The sequence below is a fragment of the Electrophorus electricus genome, chromosome 15 (assembly GCF_041902795.1).
Source record: "Electrophorus electricus isolate QZ-2024a chromosome 15, ASM4190279v1, whole genome shotgun sequence".
Lineage (NCBI taxonomy): Eukaryota > Metazoa > Chordata > Actinopteri > Gymnotiformes > Gymnotidae > Electrophorus > Electrophorus electricus.
This window is the reverse complement of record NC_137511.1, coordinates 16,580,688-16,602,043: the sequence shown is the minus strand read 5'-3', so window position 1 is coordinate 16,602,043 and position 21,356 is coordinate 16,580,688. Positions and strand designations below refer to the sequence as shown.

General features: G+C 39.7%; 2 protein-coding genes across 6 annotated transcripts; one reads left to right on the top strand and one right to left on the bottom strand.

Moving 5' to 3' along the window:
* Positions 1-207: 207 nt before the first annotated feature.
* prdm9 (PR domain containing 9) lies at positions 208-10,705 on the bottom strand. Of its 2 annotated transcripts, XM_027005066.3 has the most exons (6): positions 10,492-10,704; positions 8,102-8,212; positions 7,698-7,966; positions 7,482-7,549; positions 4,145-4,335; positions 208-3,969 (listed from the first exon to the last, which is right to left on the bottom strand). In XM_027005066.3, exons 1-6 carry the CDS (start codon positions 10,505-10,507, stop codon positions 2,063-2,065), a joined length of 2,562 nt encoding a protein of 853 aa, XP_026860867.2. In that variant the 5' UTR covers positions 10,508-10,704; the 3' UTR covers positions 208-2,062. The 2 variants fall into 2 exon arrangements, with proteins under 2 accessions (XP_026860867.2, XP_081554399.1); XM_081698273.1 differs by lacking the exons at positions 7,698-7,966; positions 8,102-8,212 and having other exon boundaries at positions 10,492-10,705.
* Positions 10,706-10,996: 291 nt separating this feature from the next.
* Positions 10,997-19,933, top strand: lmf1 (lipase maturation factor 1). Of its 4 annotated transcripts, none has more exons than XM_027005067.3 (11): positions 10,997-11,246; positions 11,621-11,930; positions 12,210-12,220; positions 12,329-12,477; positions 15,021-15,086; positions 15,244-15,411; positions 15,790-15,970; positions 16,088-16,241; positions 16,394-16,577; positions 18,421-18,533; positions 19,133-19,933. In XM_027005067.3, exons 1-11 carry the CDS (start codon positions 11,012-11,014, stop codon positions 19,305-19,307), a joined length of 1,746 nt encoding a protein of 581 aa, XP_026860868.2. In that variant the 5' UTR covers positions 10,997-11,011; the 3' UTR covers positions 19,308-19,933. The 4 variants fall into 4 exon arrangements, with proteins under 4 accessions (XP_026860868.2, XP_026860869.3, XP_081554400.1 ...); XM_027005068.3 differs by having other exon boundaries at positions 11,006-11,246; positions 15,244-15,381; XM_081698274.1 differs by lacking the exon at positions 10,997-11,246 and adding an exon at positions 11,269-11,392.
* Positions 19,934-21,356: the final 1,423 nt, after the last annotated feature.

The following is a 21,356-nucleotide window of genomic DNA, read 5'->3' as shown; positions in this document are numbered from 1 at the left end:
TTCTGAGACACTGATTTTTGGGTGTTCATTGGCTGTAGGTCATAATTATCAACATTAAAAGAAATAAATGCTTGAAATAGATCACTCTGTGTGTAATGTGTCTATATAATATACAAATTTCACTTTTTGAATTGAATTACTGACATAAATTAACTTTTTGATGATATTCTAATTTATTGAGATGCACCTGTATGTGTATATAATATATATATATATATATATATATATATATATATATATATATATATATACACACACACACACACACACACACACACACACACTGTTGTCGAATCTATGTAGATGGGGGTGGGTGGGTGTGTATGTGGTTGGTATAACAGAACTTTTAAGGACCTTTTTCCTTTAACTGTAGTCAGTGCACATATGCACTTTGACTGGTTTTAATATATATTCTATAAAAATGTTCATTTATTTATATTTGCTACTCAATTCTTTTATCTGTATATACACTATATTGCCAAAAGTATTCGCTCACCATCCAAATAATTGAATTCAGGTGTTCCAATCACTTTTATGGCCACAGGTGTATAAAAGCAAGTACCTAGCCATGCAAACTGCTTCTACAAACATTTGTGAAAGAATGGATGGCTCTCAGGGCTTGCCAGGAGAACAGTACTTGTCTGACTGCATTGTGCAACCTGTAAAGTTTGGTGGAGGGGAAATTATGGTGTGGGGTTGTTTTTCAGGAGTTGGGCTTGGCCCCTTAGTGCCAGTGAAAGGAACTCTCAATACCTCAGCATACCAAGAGATTTTGGACAATTTCATGCTCCCAACTTTTTGGGAACAGTTTGGGGATGGCCCTTTGCTGTTCTAACATGACTACGCACCAGTGAACAAAGCAAGGTCCATAAATATGTCAATGAGTGAGTTTGGTGTGGAAGAACTTGACAGGCCTGCACAGAGTCCTGACTTCAACCTGAACACCTTTGGGATGAATTAGAACAGAGACTGCGAGCCAGTCCTTCTCGTCCAACATCAGTCTGACCTCACAAATGTGCTTCTGGAAGAATGGTCAAACATTCCCATAAACATACTCCTAAACCTTGTGGAAAGCATTCCCAGAAGAGTTGAAGCGATTATAGCTGCAAAGAGTGGGCCAACATCATATTAAACCCTATGGATTATGATTGGAATATCCTTCAAATGCATATGCGTGCGAAGGCAAATGAGCAAATACTTATGGCAATATAGTGTATGTACCTCAGTACTCCAGTACGATGTCTTATCTGCATTTCTCACTTTGCACATACTTTTACTGTTTCTTAAATCAGACCTCCAGACAGCACACATTTCAGTACTATTAAAACAACACTGAATTCCTGATGGGGTGCACCGCGAACCTGGTCAGAGCTAAAAATGTTTCTCCTCTGCAGGGTACTATGCCTGGCTGGAGAAACCCTCATCTAGAGATTCACTTGGAAGATTTGGAGTCTTCCGCCCCTTTAAAAATACTGTTTGAATCTATACTTTCATCCATTACTTTAATCTTTTAGCTTCATTAGTCACAGTGAAAATGTGTATGTCACCACTGGTAAAACACTCCATGGAAAGCAAAAAGTTCAAGTGTTTTTTTTTGTTTTGTTTTGTTTTGTTTTACAATTTTTTATTATCTATGAGCATGTGTGTTTTGTTGTTTTCTGTATTTATTGTATCATACTTACAAATTATCTTCAAGCTTTGTAAGTAAAATAGACTCTAGGCTCAATATTCTTAGTAAATATATTTACTTTTGTTCTTTAAATCTGCCATAAATTCTGCATATTTCAAAGCATGTATGTATTACCTGTGAACTGCATCGCTAAATGACCAATAGTAACAATCATTCAAATAGAACAGAACTATATTCAGCTGTTTCACTTTGTAAATATATGACCAATTATGCATGTTCCAATAACCAATGCAGCACTTAAAAGGATTTGCATCCTTGCAATTTCATAGATCATTAAAGAGTATTAAAAATATGTATACTCAGTAGAAAGCTTGTGTTAAGTAATTATAGGCATTAAGTATATCCCCTAGAGAAGTCACTGTTTGGCTAAATTCAGGAATGCATTTTCTGGTGATGCCTGGTGAGGTGGTACCGACGGGCAAAGCTTTTGCCACACTGCGTGCAAGGGAAGAGTTTGGTGCCCTTGTGCAGCTGCTGGTGGGCCCTGAGGCTCTGCGGCCGGCTGAAGCTCTTCCCACAGTCTGTACACTTGCATGGCCGCACGCCCGAGTGCTTCTGCTCGTGCCTCCTCAGGTCGCCCGACTGCCTGAAGCTCTCGCCGCACTCAGCGCAAAGGAATGGCTTTTCGCCCGTGTGCGTGCGCATGTGAACGTTCAGCTGGCCTGAGTGCACAAAGCTCTTCTCGCACTGTGAGCACGTGTAGGGTTTCACGCCTGTGTGTATGCGCTGGTGCTGCTTCAGGCTGTTAAACCAGCCGAAGGACTTGCCACAGTCGGGGCACAGGTACAGCTGGTCGCCCTGCCTGAAGCAGGCGTGGTTCTTGAAACCCCGTATCGTGCGAAAAGTCTTGGAGCACTGCGTGCAGCTGTGCCCCTTGGAAGTCACGTCACCCTCAGTGCAGCTCACGTACTTTGTGGTCATCTCTGGGTGATGGCGCCGGATGTGTTTGTACAAGTAGCGCTCGCCGGTAAAGGAGAAAGAGCAGTGGCTGCAGGGATAGATGGTGACGTTGGTCAGGGCCGTGCTCTGGCGCTGGGCCCTGCGACGCGCGTGGCTCTCTTGGTGGCGTTTCAGGCCAGACGACTGGGTGAAGGACTTGAGGCACCGTGTGCAGCAGTATGGCCTTTCTTTGGCATGGATAGTACGCTCGTGCCGCCGCAGGTTGCACAGGCGGTTGAAGTACAGGCCGCAGCGGGAGCAGCAGTGGGGACCATCACCCTGCTGAATGCACTCGTGGCTTTTCAGGACATGTAGGTGACTAAAAGTTCTAAGGCACTCGCCGCACACATGTGAGGAGGTGGGCAGTTGTTGGGGCTGCAGGTCAGCTTGACTATCAAAGTCGGCTGTGATCGAGCCAGGCTCGGCAAAATCGTTCAGATTCTCTTCCTCAGCTCTGTCCTCGGCTACCATCTGGGTGGCTTTTCTTTTTGTTTTAGGTGGTTGGCGTCGAGGTCGGCCGGCAGCTGCTTTCCTAAGGTGGTCCCTGGCCCGGTTAGCGCTGTGAGCAGATCTCCTTAGCCTTGTCGGGGGTTCATATGGAGGGTCATGTTTGTCTGACAGGTTCTCGGTTTGCAATGTTTCCTCAGTGGTGAAAGAGACATTCTCTAATACTTTGAGGTACTCCCCATGGTGGTGCTGTTTGAGATGTTTGTGAAGATTGAGTTTTGCTACAAAGGAGAAGGAGCACTTAGTACAAGGGTAAATACTGGATGCAGTGCCCATCTCTTCTGACTGCTGTGTGTCTGTTGGTTCCTTTTCACCCTGATGGGTCTGCTGGTGTCTCTTCAGTCCTGTTGCCTGACTAAAGCACTTCCTGCAGTGGACGCAGCAATAAGGCTTCTCCTTTGAGTGGATTGTGCGTTGGTGTCTTTTTAAGTGGCACGACCGCAAGAATGCTCTTCCACACTCATCGCATTTGTTCCCTGAGACCGCCGTTACACTGCTGCTGTCAGTTTGTTCTGTGGTGTCATCCAAACTATTGCTGTGTCGGTATGACAATTCTTCTTGATCTGATTTTTCTGTCTGGCCACTGAGATTTGGAAACTGGCTGTGAAAAGATTGTGAAATTGGCATTTGAAAGGGTGGCGGGGCATCAGACGCAAGCAGGCACTGGTCCGAGTTCGTGACTGGTATCTGGTCACTGGGTTCAGTAGCCTGGGTTTCCAGGAGATGTGGATGCTCGTCTGGGTGTGAGCGTCTGACATGTCCATGCAGGTAAAAAGCAGCTGGGAAAGAGTACTGGCAAAAAGGACAAATCTTTAAATCCTCTTTGCTTCCTCCTGGCAAAGAATAAAAACTGTTCTTAGCTTTTCAGTACTTAATTCACTTAAAATTAAAATGCTTAATTAAAATAAATATGTATAATAGATACATCTAAAGTGCCAACATGAGAGGTAACTTACATGGGAGAATTTATTTGACAGATCACAAAAATGGAAAAGATATTTTGGGTACCTATAGTTGTGCACTTCCTGTCCCAGATCTTATCCCAGGTGGCGCTGATGCCCCGGGCATATTCCTCTGCATACCACACTCTCAGTTCCTGCCCAGGATGGATGGGACGGCAGCAACGGAACAGAATGCGGCCACTCTGCTGAAATGCCACCAAGTTTTGCTCCTTTTCACTCTGTGAGCAAACAACATACCTGTGGACAAAACACAGCCATTTCCCATACTATACATACTATGAATGCACTGAGGTGTATGTGTAGTCAGCCTGTTCTTACAGTCTAAAGTGAAGTCATGAGCTAGACATTGTATTTTCGCAGAAGGCAACATTCAAAAAATGTAACTGTATAAATCAACTTCACTCATGTGTACAATGAATAAATCAGATTCAGGATGCAGCTGACTAGTTAAGCATCATTACTGGGCAAAATGGGCACGCCCCTGAGATAAAAAATATCCCATTTGGAGGAGAGGTTACAAACTAATATATATACTATAAGGCAAAATCATAACACGAGGCACTTCTAAAATAAACTATTTTGGCTGTAATTCAAAAGTTACATAGCACATGTCCCTCTAGGCTGCATTAAATGAGCAGAGGAATTGCAGATGTGAAGCTCTCATGATCAAAACCAGCTTCAAAAATGACTTGTTTTAACATCTTTTGGGAGCGTGGTGAACTTTTTAAACCGGATGAATACACCTAAGTCTGTTTCAGACTGCTACATTCACATCTACTCCTCCTCCTCCTCAAACATACAATAGAGCAGTGTTAACAACAGCTCAGGAAGTCCACAGTACTATGTTACACCACCCTCGAAAAAGTGAGAGGATAGTTGTGTTAGAAACTATGTTACACCACAGTTTCCTATTCCGGTACTGTGCAACAATTTGGTGACACAATTGCAAGATCCACAAAAGCATTATTTTTGGTTCTGTTAGAACCAACTTGGTTTTGCTAAAGCTGAGCAAACAAACAAACAGGTATTGTGTGTTAAATGCTGTGGTTTGTAATGTTAGGTCTTGAACAAAGCCTTCACAACAGGGCAAATAATTATCAAAAGATACCATCTTTCTGACTGAAACCTGGCTCAGCGGTGACGATAACATCACTCATAATAAATTAACCCCATCTCAATGTTGTTTTTTCAGTGTTCCAAAGAATAATAAGAGGTAGAAGAGTGGTATGTACTTTTCACAGCAAGCTATGGCTTACATAACAACAAGCAATGTTTTGGGGAATACATCACATTTTAATATCTTGTTATTAAACCTAGGGGCAAACAGTTCTAATGATTGTCCTCCCTCACCCCCTAGATATCAACGCCTAGATATCAATCATGACTGATTTTGACTATATTTTATTCATTAGTAATTTTAATATCAGCCTTGACAAGCCTACAGATTTTAATACTTGTCGTATCATGTTGTCAAATTCCTCATGCAATATGTACAAAAATGGGGCCATATTTAGGTGTAGAGACCAAAGTGTCAAACTTGCCCAGTTTAGGACTCTCAAACCATTACTGTATTTTCTTTATGCTCTCAATACTCACCAGTTTTAAAAAGTACTACGAAAACCGTTATAAAATGATACTTTACAGATGATTCAGTGACAGACATGTTTTTCTAATGATTTTAAGATCACTCCATCCCTTATTTAAAGCCTTAAATTGTTTCAGTCTGGTGAACACCTTTATTTTAAAACCTGATGTATTAATACATAACACCTCTAACAACCAACCTGAGGCACAACATTATGGCTCATGGAAAATTTCAACCTCATTAATTAGGTTACAGAGAGACTGCAGGAAAGCAGAATGAAAATGGAGTGGAACTAAGCTCACTCTCCACTATTACATTTTAAAAAATCTCAAACACAGAGCGGCATGGCAAGGGCAGCCTACTTTTCAAGCCTGATTCATAGCCACCAAAATAATCCTGAATTCCTGTTTACTACAATTGACAAGCTGGTTAAGCACTCACCTCAGATCTCATTCTAACTTTCTAATGATAAGTGTGGTGGTGAAATCTTCTCCATTAGGAACAGCTATACACAAGGTCAACAGCCCCTCACTGATCTGATAGGGCAGCAGAATGCGCCTTGTCTTGAGTTCTCAGAGACCAACCTTGAAACATCTATAAAAGTGATCTTACTCAAACAAAACTAGCTGGACACCATACCAACCAAATCCTTTAAACAAGCTTTCAATGCACTGTCAAATGACATTGTTAATATTGCCAAGTGAGTCACTTAATTAATGGAATGCATCATCATTGGGAATGGATGCAGTAATGTATCTGGAGTCCCTGTCAGTTATGGCCCAACACTATATCAAAAACCTTGGCATCACATTTGACTATGACCTAAGCTTTAGATGCCATATCCTCCATGTCTCAAGAGCAGCATATTCGTAACATAGCCAATGCCAGGAGTACGCTCACAGCAACACATAGTGGAAAAACTACATTTATCTGTATTTTCACACCTCTATTACTGTAATGCTCTGCTAGTAGGTGCCACTAATAAGACTATTTTAAGCCTACAGAGGGTTCAGAATGCAGTACCCAGAGTCCGAGCACAATGAGAGAACACATTACACCAATCTTTAAAGAGCTGCATTGGCTACCTGTATCACTCAGAACTGTAAAATCCTACTGTTCTCTTTTAAGTGTTTACATGGTCTTGCCCGCAATGATTTAAATACTTACACTTTTGCAGTTGCACTTTTATTTCCTTGAAGGGTGATTTTTAAATTGCCTTTTACTTTAAATTATTATTTCTTTTAATGTATCTATTTTTTCAGTTTATTCTTTAACTTTAGTCTTCTATTTAAATGAATAATATTTAACTTTATTTTAATAAACTGATTTCTATATTTTTGGCAGATGCCTTCCTGAGATAGATCTCGGGATGAAATAACCTTTATTATCCTTCTACGTATTCTGAAGGACTTTGTGTTTAAGAAAATGCCATACACATAAAGTGTGTTATTATTACTGCAATGCTACATTCCATAACTAGCTGGCTATATTACAAAAGAAATTAGCAAGAGCAAATAACAGTCTCTCAAATATAACTGTAAGATTTGTTTTTGTTGAAATGTTGCTTGAATGCACAAAACCTAATTCAGCCTTGTTATGCCAAAGGAATATCCATCATGCTATAGCCAGTAGGCCATTGTTGTTGCTAACTGTTAATGCTGTTGCTCATCATGCTGATACCATTACGGTCATCACAATTAACAAGGAAACATTCAGCATAGCCATCTGAGCACTGCTTGGTCTGACTCATAGGACTTAATTATCCTCAACTATCCATGTACCATTCAAAACTTCATACCTCATCCAGTTCGAGTGCGTGTCCCTCTCTGCATCAATGTAATCACACTGGCCACTCCCTCTGCATATCTGAGAAATAACAGACATATGAGAGAAGTTTCACCTTAGGTTACAATACTGCTAATTAGCTGGGGAGATTAAATCTAAAATTGGTTCAACATGATAAATGGCTTCAGTAAATATCACTTTGTCATGCAAGAACACTTCCCACACTTACCACCCAAGAATAAGCACTGTTCAGCGCCTTCTCCCTGCTGGTCACCTCACCATCAACAGGTCCGAAATGCATTCCAAGAGGGACAACTTGTCCCTGGTTAAAAACCCCTAACCCTGCCCCAGTTGTTGATCTCCCTATGACCAAGCCTTGGGGAAGAGTGAGGAGGTCCCTTTGTGGTATTCCTATGGGTGTCAGGGAGTCATGAGTGATCAGTGGGGGACCATGAACCTCACACTCATCTACAAACGGATTATGGCAAGATTCGCAATCTGTCAAAGAAGGCAAAGAAACCAGGGTGAGGACAGAAAATGAAAAGGGCTTGATGATTAGCAATGCAACTTCAGAATTGATAGAACTGTTTCTTTGAGTGCTTCCATACTGATAGCGTCCATCAGGCAACTCACAATAGAGCTCGTCATGAAACGAATTTTCCTCTTGGGTCTCCTCCACCTCTATATTGCAAATTGTCACAGAGCCCTGTATTTCTAAGCTCTGGTCTTGACCTGGTGGTAGTCCTGTTAAGAGGAAGTATGATCATCAACAGATTTATTACTAAAACAGCTGTAAAGTTACATTCTGTTTTTGTTTTTAAAAATAAACAAATAAGCAAACAAAAACTGCACCATCACCCAATGTCTGATGGGGGCCTGTTCATATAACAGCTTCGTACCACCATGCTTATTTATTTGTTTTATAATGGGGCTGAATTTCCCTAAAACAATTTAATTGTCAAAGTCTTGTTTTCATTCTTGTTTTGAAGACAATACATTTGATTCTACAGTGAATAGTTAAACTGCCACATTGCCTGGCTGGTTCCATAAACAACAGGTTACATCTCTTACAAGTAATACAGTAGACAACTCCCACAGTGATGCACGAGGAGGAATGGGTTAGGACAACTGATCCTTTTGTGCCAGTTATTTTAGTGACTTTGTTAATAAACTTACATGCAACCCATCTAGAACAGCTGCAGGTAACAGTACCACAGTTATTATCTGAATTGTCATTTATCTCACTCTTGACAAGCATGTTTTTGTCTCATTTGTAGGACATTAGTGGAGGGTCCTTAAAAAGGAATGTAGTCTCTGCATTGTCCTGGAGGATTCTGAAGTGTTTAAGCATAATTTCAGCCAATGTTTTATTATTAGCATAAGTCAGCACCAAAGGAATTCTTGTAGTCTTAACAGCAGATCGTTCATAGGTCAGTAGTCTACTCTCTGGAGAGTTAAAACACCATCCCTTCACAAGGGATGTGAAGAATTGTACTGCAAATAGAAATCATAGTCTATGGGTTTCTAATAGATGGTGGTATTTAAGCAAGATTTAGCAAACTTCACTGAAACATCCAAAAAGACTTTCTTCATGCCAGGATATGCTATACTCCATGTATATTCAAGAGCTTGGTGGAACTTGGAAAATTAACAGTTGGAGGTCTTCTAATGTGCATGTTGTAATATCAAAAGTGTCACCAATGTATCTCAGAAATTCTAAGGGTATTTATGGGTCCAGTATATTGCTCAAAAAATGTTTCTCAACAAATAAAACAAAGAGGTTTGCATAGGATGGTCCCATTTTAGTATGCATATTAACACCTTTTATTTGTACTTTATTTGTACACATCTATACATATCCATTTGCATCGCAAGGAAACTCCAAGAAATAGAACTCAGCTACACTCTTGGAATATTAGAACCCCATGGAATGAATGTTATTTAGACATCATATATAAACTACTACTAATTCAGAAGCACTTTGCTTGCACAGCTGATGAAGGACCTCTGTCTTTTCTGTTTCTCTGGAAACTCTGTGTACTTTACTAAAATTTTGAATATATCTCTATTTATCTATAGATAAAAGACATAGATAGAGGGAGTTACAATCCAGTTCCATGAGGTGCTTCGCAGTTAAAAGCTCAGTAAACTTGCCCAGACAGCAACTTGGATAAAGTATATGATTCTAGTCTTTGAATTTGTACAATTTATTGTACAACCGGTAATGCGCATCCCCTCAAATTATTACAAAGGTCTTGAATATAAACAGCAGGGAGCGCGCTAATGGATTTTGAATAGAAACAGCAGGCGGCGCTCTAATGAATTCCCTTCCCGTTAACCAAATTGGGACCGTGAAAGCACCCTTTTTAGTTCAAGTGATTTTTCGCATGTAGCTAGGCTGACAACAGCAACTGGGTCAGGGAAAATCTTCGTTAAAATTAAACAAAGACATTTTTGGGAAAACTCTAACTTGTAGCTAGCATTCTTAAATGGTGCAGCAATGTCTAATACAAAACAAATGTTGTCACGCTCCTATAATAAACAATCACGACAGTATTGCATAGTCAGCTAGCACAAGGTGTTATTAGTTTTAAAGAAGCGCCCAAACCCTGCTAGGGAACCTCCTTCAGGTCTTAGCGACCACTGGATAAGGAACTCAACAGTGGCTTAAATTATTGAAAACAGCCCTCAAACTATGTGGACACTTTGCTAGCCGTTCAGTTTTCAGTAAAGTGACTGAACTGATGGACGTTTTGCTGCCTTTAACTCAAAACCGCCAGCGCTGGCTAACCTAGCTAACTATGTTTAGTTCATCTTGATAGTAGCTAGATGTTTCAGCATACAAAGAGAGCCCGAAATCATTAACTGAAAACATTAACGATAGCTAGTTTTGGTGGCTGTATTAGGTAATTATATGTTTAACCTACTTAATTAGCATGTTAACTAGCATTTTGTTACAGCTAACGCTCAGTTAAAGCAGCTAGCTAGTGGAGCGACCGATTAGATTAAAAACTGCAACTCACCTGGACTGGCCGACATGTTATCACGTGTAGAATGTAGTCATGGATTAAACTGTATTTATTTTTGGAAAACCTGTTAGATGCATTTATCTACACTCTAGCTAGTCTTGTGCTTTCCACAACAAGGAAGTTGTCAGAATTCTTCTTCTATCCAAAATGGCGGTGGCGATTATAGTAATGGTGCGTGTTGCCACCAACTGGATGTGAGTGAACGCTGTGACGGGCTACTGACCTCATATACAGTCTATGTTTTGAGCTGCACTTATAATGGGCCACTATTTGTTTTTCAGTATTATATGCCAGTTTCTACTGATGATGTCAGAGGAAGTAGGTAGAACATGAAGAGTGCACGATTGCATATTTTGTGTAGCTAGCTATTTCTTGCAAATCTAAGATTTATTTTTAAAAATAGTGGTTATAATTTGTTATCCGCTTATGCCCAGTCTGTATGCTTTTCGATTGCTCTGGGTGGCGGTATACTGCTATTTAGCTGCTTAGCCGAATACGAACTCGACGAACACGCATGCGCAAAAAACGAGACAAAAATATGGCGGCTTCGATTGAAAGCTCCAAATGTAGCGAGAGCAATTTGAGGAAAAGACGTGGCGAAAATCTCACTTCAGCGAAGCAGACAGTCGACAGCACTGAATCAGAAAATGACATATCTAAATACGATAAGAAAGAAAAGATTACGTTGCAAACGGGGACTTACTGGCTTACTAGGATTGTTCTTTTGCGATCCATTGCTTTCATTTACTGTACGGGTTTTTTTGTATTTTACCTACACTAAGTAATGCATAATTAGCTGATTTTTAAAATATTGCGTTTATATCTAAAAATTACAAGTATTGTTGTTAGCTTAACATTCCAATTAAACAGCGTTTCCTTTATTGTCATCCTATAGGTTAGTTATCTTAGCTAAGTTATTTTAGTTGTAGCTATAGTTTAAACATTTGATAACTTTTCTATTTTATTGAAGTTAGAACTTTGAATACTGTGGTACTACTACTTGAGTAATAATCAAATATTACACCCATGTAATATAAGCCCATATAGATTACTTTTCCAATGCATCTGTATGTTGAATTCAGGTGTGCAACATTTGTTTATTGATTGCTTTCTCTTTTCGAAGTTGTCGCCTTTGGTGTGGCTTACAACCAGAACAAGCAGCTGATTGGTGAGAGAGGCCTCATGCCCTGCAAAGAGTACCTGCGTAGCGTCAAGCGCTATGTGGGCGGTAAGATCGGTATGGCAGCGCTGGCATATACCCCATCTATTCTCTGGTTCATGGACTGGGAAGACATGGATGCCAACCTGGATGCCATTGCCCTGGTTGGATTGGCACTGTCTGGTTTTGTTCTGCTATCAGGGAGGGCCAACATGATCATAATGGCAGTCCTATGGATCCTTTATCACTCTATTGTGAGTGTTGGTCAGCTCTGGTGAGTATCCAAACTATGGACACACACACCCATCCATGTGCAGTCTTATTGGAACTATTAGAACGTCACAGTATTGCATAGGTCTAATAGTCCATCTACTGCTCTCATCCCAAATGGCCAAAATATGACGTTTTAAACCACATGTATGTGCTGTCACAATAGAATGGCAGATATTTCGAGTAGCACAGCTTTTGATGCATGATGCTTAGTGTTGGATTATTTAGAGCAAAACTGTTCATCTTTGTGGACAAACATAACCTTTCTTTGGTTTCCTTTTAGGTATTCCTTTGGTAAGTATAGTGCTCTTTTAAAGTCATTGTCTTTATTTCCTTGCATTTAATACAAATAATGCTTATGTGTGCGTGTGTGTGTGTGTGTGTGTGTTTGCATGTGTACAGGCTGGGAGAGCCAGCTCTTAGAGACTGGGTTTCTGGGAATCTTCCTGTGTCCATTCTGGAGCCTGGCACAGATGCCCCGACACTGTCCGCCATCACATATCTCCATCTGGACCTTCCGCTGGCTCATAGTGCGAATCATGCTGGGTGCAGTGAGTGCATACACATGCACAATGACACATGTGCACAGACACATACAAACACAGCAAATACGTGCATGCAAATCTATGCGCGCTTGCATGCACGTGTGCACACACACAAACACATGCACAATGACATACATACACAGATGCAAATATGCAGATGCATGCATGCAAACACACTCATGCACACACTTAAATGCCTCAGCCCTCAGAGCTGACTCAGAGTCCACTCCCACACATTTTCCCTTGTGATGAGGAAAACCATTTCTCGTGGTTGAAGCATTAAATACCTTTGTGTTTGGCCAGCTATTTTACAGTCTCTGTGATTTCTGAAAAACATTAGCACTATCAAAGCATTTACATTTTGTGTGCCAAATTATGGAGGTTGCTACAATGGTGAGCATCTCCATTTAAAACGTAAAGGGCGAAATGTCTTGTTTGTTCAATAAAGTTGGTGCCAGGACTATAATTGCCTTTATGTGCTTGCGTGTATAAAAAGCCAATAGCTGTCTTGGTGTGAAGAAGGAAACCCTGCTGTTTGAGTCTTTATAGGTTAAAAGATCGATTGATTTTGTGGGTTTTAATAGTAATGTAAAGCTTGTCATTGATTTGTTGTTAGGGGATTCTTCTGTCAAAAACAATTATGAAAATGACGTGAGCTCTCATTTAGCAGTTTACATTTTCAGCATTTGGCAGATGCTCTTATCCAGAGCAGCTTTCATATTTGTCAGTATGACACTGTAATTTCCCTGACAATTGGACCTTTGAGCAGGTCACAATGGATGGCTTATTTTTTATGATGAACCAAACAACTACTGTAGTTGATTAATTACTCTATTGTGAGTGTTGGTCAGCTCTGGTGAGTATCCAAACTATGGACACACACACCCATCCAATAGAAATTGATTAATTTCTAAATTTATTTCCCAGTATAATAGTAAACATCTTTCATGAGATTTCCAGCCATTCTATAGTTTTGTCACTGTTTTCATGTTGACTATTAATTGTTGCTCATAAATAACATCTCAAACTGTATATTATGACTTTAGAAACATATCCAGAAATATTCTTCTGCTAACCCTACATGTCACTGTGAAGCCAACTCTAACATGTTGCTGGCTGGCTGCCATGTGTTATCTGTAAGCAAGCAAGCTTCAGCTTGCAAGCAAATTGGGAAATTGCATCAAAATGCATATATCACCATCCTCACATGTAACACTCTATATTGACATTCTCTGTTATCACTGCATATAGGCTATTTATTCATTTTCAGCCTTCAATTTGAAAGTTGTCTTTCCAAATTAAACGGTAAGTCATTGTGAGATGGTAATAGTTGTGGATAATTACAGCCTGCAATACAATTGCACATATTCACAGATTTATAAAGAGGCTAGAATGGATGTTGAATTGACACACTGGTTTTTTGGCAATGTTGGAAAACCAGAAAAACACACAAGGTATGAATGAGTTTTTAGAGATGACTAAGAATTTGAGAGAACATCATTGCAAAACTAAGCAATACCTGTTCAATTACAGGTTTTAGTCTCCCTTGGATTCCTGGCAACTGGTCACTTGCCGAGGGAATTAACTGAAATATCAGGGATACCCAAGCAGTCCTAAAGTGCTATCATGCCAGCTGTGTTGGTTGGCATAATTAAAGTCACATATCAGTACAGCCAATACTCTTACACTGTGGGTGAACATGAAAACAAAATTTGCAACAGTGTCAGTTTTCCCAAATGTAATGGAAGAAATTGCCTGCACTCATGCTACAGCTCCTGCAGGTGGCAGAGGCTATCCCCAGCAGCTCTTTTACCCCATTTCATAACCCTCATAGTGTAGAAGAGAGATGTTCCGATAACGTGCATCATTTGGCTTCTCATTGAAAGAAAGACGTCTGGATATATCAGGTGGGAGACTGCAGTACCAGGCAAAAAAATGTCCACTGGAGTGTAGGCTTTCCCCCTGCCAGTGGTACTTGCACTCTTTGCCTTTGCAAAGTGAGTCACTTCTTTGCATCAACTTTTAAATCTGTCTATTTTTCTTATCCACCTCTGCAACAGTGTGCTTGTGGAACGACCACTCTTGACTGCTGGGGCTTTGTGCTGCCACTCAAACCTTAATTTTTTGGCAATGCCACTGCTGTGGCCACCAAGCAACATATTCTTCCTTGCCTGAATCTCTGTCACAAGAATCTCCACCTCACATTCTGAAAAACAGTTTGCTTTACCATTGTTGCCACTATCTGTGCAAGATGCATCACATATTTAAGTATTCATGAGGCAAATTGCATTTACCGTTTTTGGATATTTGTGGGTGGTTATAGGGTGAGTCATGAGGCTCATTTACCTACCACATTTTCAAAAATATGACTTATAAAAGTGATATAGGAAAACTATGCGCTGAAATGCTGTTAAACCCTTGACCAGCTGGGTAGCATTTATGATGCCAGAAAACATTAAACCAACTGTCACACAATGTCACAATATCGGGCACTGTAGTTTATGCACCTTGTCACTCAATAAAAATTCTTCTTCCCACTTTATCTTAAGGGTATGATCAAGATCAGAGGAGACAGCTGTTGGCTAGATCTGACCTGCATGGACTATCACTATGAGGTGTGTTTACAGTGGAGAGCCCCTCTTTAATGTGGAGAAATTATTGTTGTCATGCTATTCATGAGCATATTACAGTTGCTCCCGGAATCTTCTTCATATGTATCTTTTAAATATTTTGCCAAAATACAAACTTTTTTTGTGCTGGATGCCTACCCAGACACAGCCTGTTCCTAGCCCCATTTCCTACTACTTGCATCACTCCCCATGGTGGTTCCATCGCTTCGAGACCCTCAGCAATCACTTCATCGAGCTCGTGGTGCCTTTCTTCACGTTCATGGGCCGACGCATGTGCATGGTGAATGGAACACTACAGATCCTCTTCCAGGTCCAGCACGCGCACACACTTGTAGACGCTCACTCATTTTTATTAACAGCATAATTATTTTTAAAATCTGGTGGCTGGTGAAGTCAGTAATTAATTGGTTTGTGTGGCCAAGTTGGCTGGCATTGTTTCATCCAGTGGCAGCAAGAAGCTTTCACAACTGAAAAAACTGATCAGGGCTGGCTTTTAAAAATTATTTTTTGACACCTATAAAGCAATTATGGAAGTGCTGATGAAGCTAGGAAAGCTATAATTTAGGATTAGGTTGTAAATGATAGCTAATGTTATGGTCAGATAAATGTTACAGCACATAATATAGCAGATCATGTCATGTGTGCTCTATAACATGCTTGTACTTGTGTGTATGTGTGTGTGCTATAGGTTGCTTTGATAATCAGTGGCAATCTGAGTTTCCTGAACTGGCTAACTATAGTGCCTAGTTTAGCCTGTTTTGATGACTTGGCACTGGCTTCTCTGTTCTGGCCCTCTGGAGGACCTTGGCAGACCTTAATGAAGTTACAGAAAGAGAAGGCAGAAGGAACAAGCTCTCCAGCCACTAAAGGTGTGGGGGACTTCTGTAAACGTTTAGAGAATTTCATTTTATAGTTGTACTAAGTCTTAAAAAGTGAAATTGTGAAACCCCAAAAGAAGTCTAGGTTTTTCTTTTTTCTGTCTTAAGGTATGTTCATAAGGCGTGTGGTGAACGTGGCTTTGGGAATTTTGATTGCATATCTGAGTGTTCCTGTGGTGATCAACCTTCTAAGCCCTAGACAGGTGATGAACACTTCGTTTGATCCCCTCCGCATTGTGAACACTTATGGGGCTTTTGGCAGGTGAAGCTCACCCACACACCCACCCACCCTAATTTTCTGAAATATTTCATCATAGTGGGGCATCTTGTTTTTTCCACAAGATTGCAAAACACAAGTCTGCCATTCTGTCACCATCTCTCGTACAGTCTCTCTCACACAGTCTCTCTCTGCAGTATCACTAAGGAGCGGACGGAGGTGGTGTTCCAGGGCACGTTGAGTGCTAACCACACTGATGAGGGGGTGGTGTGGGAGGAGTATGAGTTCCTGTGTAAGCCTGGAGCTGTGGACAGAAGACCCTGCCTCATCACCCCTTACCACTACAGGCTAGACTGGCTCATGTGGTTTGCAGCCTTCCAGGTAAGTACAATCTACTCAGACCAAACAAGCAATGGTTTTAAAGGTTGTCTTACTCAGCAAAGATGGAGAATTATGAAGAGCAGTAACTCGCCAGTGGCACAGTTTTTGCTATTTTGGATTTGTGCCCCAACATATTCAAATTAAACAGTAACAGTTTTAAAGTGCAAAATGTGAGCTTCGTTTCAAGGGTGTGAACTTATTTGGTACATTGCTAGGAAGCAGGACTTTATTGATGACCTTTGCAATCGCATGGTCCATGTAGTGCATGACTAAAGAATATTTTCAATTATGATGAAAGACTGTTGAAGCAAACAAGGAAATGGGATATAGGCATAGATGTGACAAAAGCTACCACAACAAGAATATACTAGCATGACCTCAAGAGTGGTAACCCAAGCCATGCAAAAGTTTATGTAACAGAAATACTGGGATATAATTTGCTAAAACATGCATAAAAGGCTGCTTGAGCTCCAAAACAAACTGATAGGATTATCACTGTGTATTACAGTGGTAGAACAAGGGATATGTAGAGGAAAGAAGGAACGTTTTAAAGGACAGCACCTCAGCTAAAACATGGTAGTGTGGGAATATATGCTTGACATCAGAACTGGCTTACTGGCCTTTAATCAGGCTATGAGGAACTTGGAAGGGTCCAACGAACTGTTGAGTGTACAAAAATTTCTGAAAAATCAGTAGATTTTTGTAGCATGACATTAACCCTAAATATCATTACTGAAGTAATGATCAAGTTTTCCTGAGCCAAAAAGTGTACTGTCAGTCACTTGCTACCCCAATGAGTGAACAGTTCACTTACTGAGAAGACAAAAAAGTAAGAACTAAAATGGCTGACTTACCTGGCCTGAAGAACAGACTTGGGTAGGACAGTGTGTGGTGCAGAGGTGAGCCCGACATCCCAAAGTGAATGGACTTTGGTCAAATTGGATGGTGCCCTGATATGTCCCGACTCTCAAATGTTATCAATTAATGTGTACTCCTTGTTTTTCCCACATATATGGAAAGGTAAAAAGTAGGTTATGAACACTTATATGCTGATATAAAATATTTATATTACATACTCAAAATCTAACTTCATGTTCCACAATCACAAGTAAGATGTTCACATCATTAATTGCCAATGATTTAATGTCAGGGATGCATATTGTTCCCCAGAAGCAAAAATCAACAAATTAAAGAGCAAGTGATCTAATAAAGTAATGATGTGCTTCACAAAATGCTAAGAGAGTGAAAGCGAGAGTGAAATTTCCTAATTGTTCATCAGTTGGAGAACCATTTTATTCTACTTGCATAGCTGTCTTAGTTAATAGCTAATGTAATCAGAACTGGCTAGTAAGCATAGCTGAATATACATCCGAGTAACTAATCATATCAGATATAAATATTACTAAATGTAGTAAATAAAAGATTAAAGGTTAAAGCTCACATACCTAACTTTAAATTTGTCTGTTGTTCCACTTCAAATGTAGTGTGTACAGAGTGTGTACAGAGCTGAAACAACTAAAACTAAACAACTAAAACTGCCACTGACATTCTGCACTGGATCTTAAATTTATGAACAATGACTCTCTCTGCACTGCAGAGGGCAATGTTCATCATGTCTAAAGTGTGGAATGAATAAAACTGATTAAGTATCTAAATGCACTCTGGAATGAGTCTTTCAGGCCCAGGCTTTTCAGAATTACTGTATATGTCAATGTGTTGTGTGGAAAAAGAGAGAGGAGGAGATACTGTTATTCTTTAGGACCTCCCTTGAAGAGTGTATATTAATACTAAGAAGCACATAATGTTGTACTGCAACATAATTTTGCTCTTTCTCTCTCACTAGACATATGAACATAATGAATGGGTCATACAGATAGCAGGCAGACTGTTGGCCAACGACTCCACTGTGTTGTCTTTAATGGCACACAATCCATTTCAGAGCAGAGAGAAACCTCGGTAAGATGCAGAACATCAAAAAAAATTTTTCCAGTGAATATATCCTGGAGAGGATTATGAAGAAAAATGTGTGCATTTTCACCAACGTGCTTTCTAATGAATTCACCTTTAGTCGTTACATTAGCCTAATCATAAAAACATCATAGCACGTTATACAACTTTTTTTCATACCATTATATTGTAGTCATTTTTATTAAAAATATATATTTATTTGAAAATTATAGACTATAGTTTGTTTATCAAGAGATATGTTTTATCATCTTAATCAAGCACTTGACTGATGCTGTTCGTTCTGGGAGGTAGCAGTGAATTTGCCAAGTGAAAGCTCCAGCAGTGTATGCCACTAGCACATCATTGTCATTATTATGTTGAGCCTGCCATCCAAGTAATGTCCAGTCAGCACTGGTCCTGAGGTCAGAAACTGACCAGGAATCAATGCTGTAGCATGTGACTGAGAAAGGGTGCGTGGCAGCTGTTGGAGCTTGTGAACTTCACTTATAAGACAAAATGGCCACTGAGTGTAACTACAGGGTTGTCATTTCTAGTGAACCTGATGACTGTATGTGTCTGTCATGTTTCCATACCTTCTTTGTCTTTAGGTGGGTACGAGGTGAACACTTCAGGTATAAGTTTACCAAGCCTGGCAGAGCCACTGCCGCACAGGGAAAGTGGTGGGTCAGGAAGCGCATTGGACCTTACTTCCCACCGGTCAACTTGGAAGGCCTCAGGAGTTACTTTCGGTCCAGGAACTGGCATCAACCGGACAGCTATTGACCTGATTCATGGACTGAGACGTGACTACGCAACTTGGCCAACAGCTTTGCGTCCCTATATTGAAGAATTTCACTGACAGCAGTGTGTCAGACTGGGCTTGAATGACTTTGTGAAATAAAGCTTCAAGTATCTGTATCAGCAGTTTTTAAGAACTTTGAGAAGGGACTTTTGATTTCAACAGATTAATCTGAGCTATAATAGGCCTCTAAGGAAATTTAAAGTCTATAACACAGGTGATAATGACAAAATTGCTGGAATAGACTTGGTAAATTCAAATGATACATCCAACATTTATTTCCACATTGGATGTATATGATTAAATAAAATTATTACCACAGTGTTTTATATGATAACATCTTTATCTTTTATTACTATAATTAAACTGACAGGTTTAGGTTTTGAACATGAAGACAAATGCTAATTAAATGCTAAGATGTTATGAAGTGTGATAAATTGCTCAATTCCTGCTGCAGTGCCTGTAACCAGTCAGACTCACTCTGAACATCCATTCTAGTTCTTAATTTGTTCACCACTGTCCAGTCTGCGTTTGATGAGTAGGATTTTACTAAGATTGTGCAGACCCAAAAGACCCTGAACCAGATGAATAAAATGTCCCATGTCTTAAAGTCTGTCTCAACAGATGTGTGAAACAGCAAGCTGGCTTAAACTGAGCTCTCCAGTCTCAGAGTATACAGACAGTTCCGTTTTTGATAAAAGTGAATATCCTCGTGGTGTATGGAGAACTTCTCATGTCTCTGTTTATTAAAAACAAACAAAATAGAAAAATATTGGCTGCTTACTGATAGGATAATAGGACGATAAGATACTAAGATAAAACAATAGTGGTTTAAACCTAAACGTGAATACAAAAATCAAACAAAAAAAGCCCACTTCATTATTTTCTTATAAATATACTCTTATACTAAAAAAAAAAAAAATCCAACTACATTTCTGCTAGCAATATCAAATATACTCAGTGCAAATTAATACTTTGCTTAAACAAAGACTGAGTCACCTATAATGATTTCTGCTTTCAAACTTATGCGACTCAAGGGGGAAAAAAAGTGAAAGTGAGTCATTTCCACTTGTAAGTGTTTTTTTCCAAAAGGGCACTTTGTTTTTGGGTGGACTGTAGTTGCTAATCTGGAATACTGAAGGAAACCTGATTAGTATGACATTCAGCCATGAGAAAAATTGTTTTGAACATTTTGAAATGATCATGATTTCTGCATAAATTGCTCCTAAAGTGTCATCCAAGTCATAATAAATAAAAACTTAACAGACAGCACACATTAAAACAAGCACTTTATGAGAGTTGTTTAAACAACAGCACTTTTAATTTTGATTCCAAAATCTTCGTGTTTTGCATAAGACAGAGTAAAATTTATAATGCTACTAAAATATTTGATAAAATAAAGAAAATTATGACATATAAACTCAAATAAACAATGTATTGGCCCACTTAAGCAAGCAACTGTTGCATCTGTGCTTAAAATACCTGTAGTGTTTGCATTATCTCTATATTGTTTCCAATATTCTCTGTAACATTATACCAGAGTTTAGGAGCTAAAGGCAAAATATCTCCCAATTTACCTGCAGGCACGCCTATGATTACATAGTAGTGAGGTGGTTGGGATGGGCCATAAGGCGTCAAGACATGGGCTTTAAACATCACAAGCAAGACTTTGTAGTCATAGGAAACATAACAGGAAGCCAATATATACTGAGTACGGATTTCTTTCCTACCTGGGACCCAACAAGTCCCATTCTGAACTAGCTAAGATATATTTAAACATTTAAAATGTACATTTTAGGATTCATTCGTGGAGTTTACCTAATTCCAGATAATTTAAAACTACTGCTACGTTAACCTAGGTCCATTGTTCGCTAATAAGCGCTTGACTGGCGCGTAATTATAGGTTTATATGCCGACCTTTTTGTTATTGATTTTGGCGTTTTTTCAGAGAAATCGCGATAAGCACATAACAAAGTGAAAGGCGCAGCAGCGTGTACTGTACCTTTAAGAGGTTCGCGTTCCAACAAGTTGTG

Bases quoted from the DNA above. Each gene is read 5' to 3' on its own strand.
- prdm9 (XM_027005066.3), bottom strand. The intron at 4,336-7,481 runs GTATGAAGTTTT...TTTTGTCCACAG, and splicing joins ACGCACTCGAACTGGATGAG to GTATGTTGTTTGCTCACAGA. The intron at 3,970-4,144 runs GTACCCAAAATA...ATTCTTTGCCAG, and splicing joins CAGGAAGTGCACAACTATAG to GAGGAAGCAAAGAGGATTTA.
- lmf1 (XM_027005067.3), top strand. From the start codon at position 11,012: ATGCGCAAAAAACGAGACAAAAATATGGCGGCTTCGATTGAAAGCTCC. The intron at 12,478-15,020 runs GTGAGTGCATAC...CTTTATCTTAAG, and splicing joins TGCGAATCATGCTGGGTGCA to GGTATGATCAAGATCAGAGG. The intron at 15,087-15,243 runs GTGTGTTTACAG...ATGCCTACCCAG, and splicing joins GCATGGACTATCACTATGAG to ACACAGCCTGTTCCTAGCCC.